The sequence below is a fragment of the Malurus melanocephalus genome, unplaced genomic scaffold, assembly GCF_030028575.1.
Source record: "Malurus melanocephalus ecotype Western Australia unplaced genomic scaffold, MMel_1.1 scaffold_579, whole genome shotgun sequence".
Taxonomy (NCBI): domain Eukaryota; kingdom Metazoa; phylum Chordata; class Aves; order Passeriformes; family Maluridae; genus Malurus; species Malurus melanocephalus.
Genome location: NW_026623811.1, coordinates 29,302 through 34,822, shown reverse-complemented (window position 1 = coordinate 34,822; position 5,521 = coordinate 29,302). Strand labels below are relative to the sequence as shown.

At 41.9% G+C, this 5,521-nt stretch overlaps 1 protein-coding gene across 1 annotated transcript in view; it reads right to left on the bottom strand.

Annotated features, from left to right (window-relative positions):
* Window positions 1–5,521, bottom strand: part of ABCG1 (ATP binding cassette subfamily G member 1) — a 53,340-nt gene that overhangs the window by 45,131 nt on the left and 2,688 nt on the right. The window contains exon 2 of the mRNA XM_057382686.1: window positions 4,452–4,695. Within this exon, the coding sequence (XP_057238669.1) occupies window positions 4,452–4,695 (244 nt within the window). The remainder of the gene's footprint in view (window positions 1–4,451; window positions 4,696–5,521) is intronic.

The window sequence follows — 5,521 nt, the reverse complement described above, 5'->3', positions numbered from 1 at the left end:
GAAAAAAAAAAAAAAAAAAGAGAAAAGCAATCCTAGAGTTGTTGTGTTTTGAAAGCAAATTTATTACTACTTTTTTTTCCTGGATGCACTCAATTATATAGGCAGCATATTTCTATTTCCATCCTATATTCTAGCAAAACCACCTAGAAACCTRGATACAATAGAAAAATGTCCTTTCATGGATATATAGAATGTATATACCTTTTTTAAGTTAAGCTGAATGACTTTGACCTAGACAGAAAGCTCCAAAGYACTTTTCATGCCTCCTTTGTATATGGGACTATACATAATTCATCCCTAAACCACAATTCAGATTATTTCATGGTGCCTTTAACAAAAATGGCAGAATCCTGAGGCACTGACTTTTCTACGAAATCCTCTTGCAAACAGTTTTCAGGCAGGCCTAGCATGAAAACCTACACAGTTATAATTTTTCTATAAACTGGCAAAACCCAATCTGCGTGTTTCTGTGATTTACATTTCAAACTGCACTTTAAACACACAGCTCAGAAGCCAAGATTAGACCCACTTTCATCTCTTTCTCAACCCTTAGATAAATGGCTTTGTGATAAGACAGTGAAACTTTGGCCATATTCTGTTCCGAAGCTCTGCAGATCTTGCTTTTCCACATTTAAGGAGCCACACTGGTTCTAACACAGGACTTTCCTCTTTCTCTTCCCCTCCAAGCCAGCTGGGTCCCTCATCCTAAAAAAAACGAGAAGTATCCTGGGACTATGCAGCCCTATCATTTCTAACAAATGTGCTCAAGTTCCCTTTKTTCATCTTAACCTCACAACAGTTCCTCCAGGAGTCCTGGGGCTTTCCCATCCTTAACTTTGCTGACCCACAGGAAACCCCCAGGACATGCTTGAACACACTGGATTCAAAGACTGCAACACATTTTCAGGTCTGGAAGAYCCTTAACCTCACAAATCACTCAAAAATCTCTTTCCTTCAAAACTGAAGGAACAGTTGCTCGTACCTGTTAATCAATTCCCTAAAAGCTTTAYAGGGAAAAAGCCAAAGCTGACTGTTCTGAAACTTTGACCTCTATAACCTCTTCCAAATTCCCAAATCTTGRCAACAGCTCCTACTGGATGGAATGGGCCAGACACAGCTGCTTTGATCAAGGACTGACCTGCTGGATTCYTGTTAATCCCACTGACCTCAGGGGAAATTACACCAGGAATTAATCAGCTTCAGAGTCACACCAATCTTTGCTATGAATTTGATAAAGCCTCATAAGGGGAGCAGCATTTATCATCTAAACCTTGGAATCAAAATGCCCCTCCTTGTATTTAAGGAGAAAATTAGATTTAATAGTTAAATTAGTCAGTTTAAGGCTGAGACAAAAATCAATGAAAAATTCCAATTTGAAGTCTTCCCTAGCTTATTTAGCTTCTTTGTTGTTGACAAGCAATGCAAATTCACCTTTCTTTGTGCTTTTGATGAAAAGTAAAAGGCATGACATACCATGAGCTGCATTGTCTGAGCAATCAAGCTATCCACAGAACACAATGGCAGCGCTAATTATTATTCCTCCTTTTGCTAATTTAGAGCCTAACCTTAACATTACTTTGCAATGCCATTTTTACTGAAGGGAATTGCTCTTCAGCTGAATTCCTCTCCAGCATCCTGGCACAAATTGTCTTCGCGAGGAAACCATACTCCAGCCTTTGYGATCCAACACTCTTGAAGGGTTTTAACTAATTCATTACAGTCGTAGAGAATGATGCAGAAATAGTAGAATTTYTTTTTCAAGCTCCATTTCAGAATAGAAACACCATTAATTTAAAAGGCACATTTTGGAAACAGCGTCCCTTATCGCTTCTCACCACAACCAGCACCCAAGAACAATGTGAACTGAGAGACATCTCCTCTTTTTTTTTTTTTTTTTCTCAGCATGTTTTCTGCTACTCCTCTCATAAAAAGTGAATTCAAATATTTCACATTGCAGTAATGAGAGGGACTTTTAGCAGAGAGAATCCACAAGGAGTGCTGAACTGCAACAACCACCAGTGTCTGGAGGCACAATACTGCCCTTCTGCAGAGTCCCAGTTTCCCTCTGGAGCAAAAACCAGTATGAGGCATTCAGAATAGTTTCMTATGTAATGCACTCAGCTACAAATCCATCAGATTTAAACAGATACATCCCAAATTACACACAAAATAATATTCTACTTGCAGAACCACATGGAAAAACAATTCAAGGAATCTGAATAGATTGGCTCCTACCTTCACTGGAGACTATTTAAGAAATYTGGTTCTCTGTTTCCAGAGTCAGACCATCCCCAGCTCCCTCTTCACGGGACCAAACAAACCCAGGCTCCTCAGCTGCTCTTTGTAGGTCCCCTGAACAATTTTTTACCCCTTTGACAGACCTTTTCCAGCTTCCCAATATCTCATTATTACAATGCACCCAAAACTGGATACAAAATCCCAGCTGTGCTCTCGCTGGTGAGGAGGACAAGGACAAGGACTTGCCTCCAGGCAGCCATGACCTCCAAGGGTGGTACATGATGTGGTTCACCTTCCTGGCAGTGACAGACTCTCTGGCTCAGTCACCTGGCAGTGAGTGCAGACCTTCCAAGTCTGTTCTAGGTCCTTGGCAAGGAGGAGAGRGCCAAGCCCTGCTGGCAGACAGCAGCTCAGCCACTCTGAGCCTGTCCTTGGTGGTCCCAGGAAAGACACGTGGTGTGAGATCAGATGAGGAGAATGTGAATCTCTGYACACAGGCAGCTAGAAAAGTTCAATCTCCTCTTTCAAATCCAAATGTAGTGGCACAGTCATAGCCATACCCTGGAGCTAAATACCCCCACAGGTCATTCCAGCAGCAGCACATTTTGCCAGGATATTGTTGTTTTATTCAAGCCAAGCCACCCAGGCGTGTCAGCAAATATGGGCAGAGGTTTTTGGTACAGAACCCGTCAATTACTTGTGGCCAGTGAGAAAGAGATCCAGCCCAAAATCTCAAGCTTTTAAATCTTAAATGAGACATTTTGGCATAGCTCCATTTCTGGGAAGACAAAAAACCTTCAATGTTTTGTGTTCATTCTGATAAGATAAAGAATAATTTTGAATGTACCAAAGTTGCTGCCAAACCAAGTTGTTCTCCTAGGGACAGTGTGGCTCCATGCAATTTTAGTGAATAATTAAAAGAAGGCCAGTGTATGTACATTCAGTTTTGATGTTGAAAAACCCATTAAAGCATGAAATCCACAGATCCTTCAACAAATGAATAATTGTATGCACAGCCTTGTCCACATACAGTAGCACTTTCATGGCAACAGCTCCAGTGCTTTTCATACCACACATTTTTAGACTATTCAAGCCTCGATGCTGTGATTGTGATAATGGCACAATTTACAGAAGGCAGCAAAGTACTTGGTGAAACAATCTCAAGTGGAGCCTTTAAGGCAGTGGATCTGCAGTTTTGGAGCCAGTGCAGGTATCAAGTACAGCTCAGGTGAGGGCTGCACTGGCAGAGCCTTATCTCTTAAAAGAACTAAAGCACACAACCATACCAATTTACATTGCTGAGAGAGAATTCCTCAAGGAAGAGCAATTATGCCATTTAGTACACAAAATTCTCTTGAAGATTTCAATATTTTCTCTTGGGCATACTTCTTTTCACTGGTAGGAATTTACTGCACAGCCTAGTTTTCCTTTCAGAGAGGAATAGTCACACACACACCAAAACAAAACACCAAAAAAACTTTCTAGGAAACAGTTACACAAAGTAAATGAAGGTATAGAAGGAATGGATGCCAAGCAGAGGAGAAAGGACAGACCACCTTTTAGAACTGGAAAAAAACAAGAACCTATAAAGAATAGAACTGAATAATCCCTTCCTAATCCCAACACTTCTCCTCCTTGAGATGCTCCAGTATCTGCATCATTTTGGTATGTCCTGTGTGTAGGCTGTGAACTCTTTGCAGTGTGTATCAGCAAAGGAGCTACYCAAAAAGCATCCTGATCCTTGACTGAACCTCGGATTCAGTCCCAGCAAGAGCCAGAGATTTCTTTAAAGGAATGATAAGCTTAGAGAGACCCATCCGAGCTGCAGAGAGACCAGGAGCTCACAGCATTTCTTTCCAAACACAGCCTTTAAAGAAAACATTTTTTATCCKGGTGTCTAATGCCTTCTGAAATTCTGAGATACTCGCTGTTCTGAAAGAGTACTGAAAAAAACAACCATTTCACAAAACAGCCAATGGCAGGAATGAAAAACAAAAAGCCCCCTCATTTCCCCCACCCCCATCTTTAAACTCCTGCCTGCTCTACCCACCCTCAACAATGAATTGTAGACAGGCAAGATCACAGGACAGATATTTGGCAGCACAGCAATACTCTATTTACATCAAATACTCAAGAATTGGGAGGCAGAAATAGGCAGTTGTACAAACCACTGCATCTACAGCTTCTTGTAGATGGAACCTTGTTTTCCTCACCTTTCTTTCTCCACCACGGCCCTTCCTGGATAGAGTAGGACAGTTCTTTAAACTCAATGTTCACAGCTGGTCTGCGGGGCAGGTAGGAGAACCTGTGAGCTTCTGTCAGGGCATTGTCCACTTTTTTTAAGTGTCCATTCATGAGCCGAATGTCCTGGGTGTCCGTGCCATTGGAGACCACCTCGTCCACCGAAACACACACGGACTTTGGCTCGGCCATGGTACAGCCAGAGCTGCTGCCACCCTGCAGGGAAAGTGCAGAAAGGTCACAGATTTTGGTTAAGGAACACATTTCAAACCCTTCTGCACCAGGAGAATTACCCTTTAATGACACAAGAATCCAGCACTTAAATGCACTGAAAGGTGAAAGAGGAATAAAATAAATCAATCTTTTGTTTGTCCTGCCTGAGCCTTGACAGAAGAGGTAAAAGAACTCTAGCATCACATCCAATTTCTTTAACACTACTTTTCCTTTCAGATCTCGCACCAGATTAATACATTTTTAAGTTCAGTCCCCATTGTATTTGGTTTCTCATGCACTCAAGGAATTTGGTTCTGGTTACTCTGATTCCAGGGCCTGCACTGGGACAGAGCTGAAGGGGGAAGGGAGCTGGCTGAACAATTAATTGTGCAGACATTTCAAAAGACAGCCACTCAAAATGTCTAAGAGCTCTTGTTCTTCTGGATGCTCCTGTAAATGTGAAGTTACATTTCTGYGAGTTTTCAAATGTACTATTTCATGCCTTATTTTCTCCCACACTGATAGTTCTGGAGACTCAGCAACCTGGGACGACAGTACAAGTTATTTTCTGGAGGTCTTTGAGGAAAGAACAATGCTTTGCACCCAAAATCCTTGTGTTCTTTCCAGGYTTGATAGTGACAGCTAATGGAAATCTTATCAGCTCCACATAAACCCTGCTCTGGTTCTGGCACCACTGACACTGTAAGGTCAATGTTCTGTGCTCACAGGCATATTTCTTGCTACACTTTGCCTACCACAGCACTCAGTGCAGTTCCACATGGCACTTTTTTGGAGTAAATCTCCTTCCCTTCCTCTCCTGACCATGACA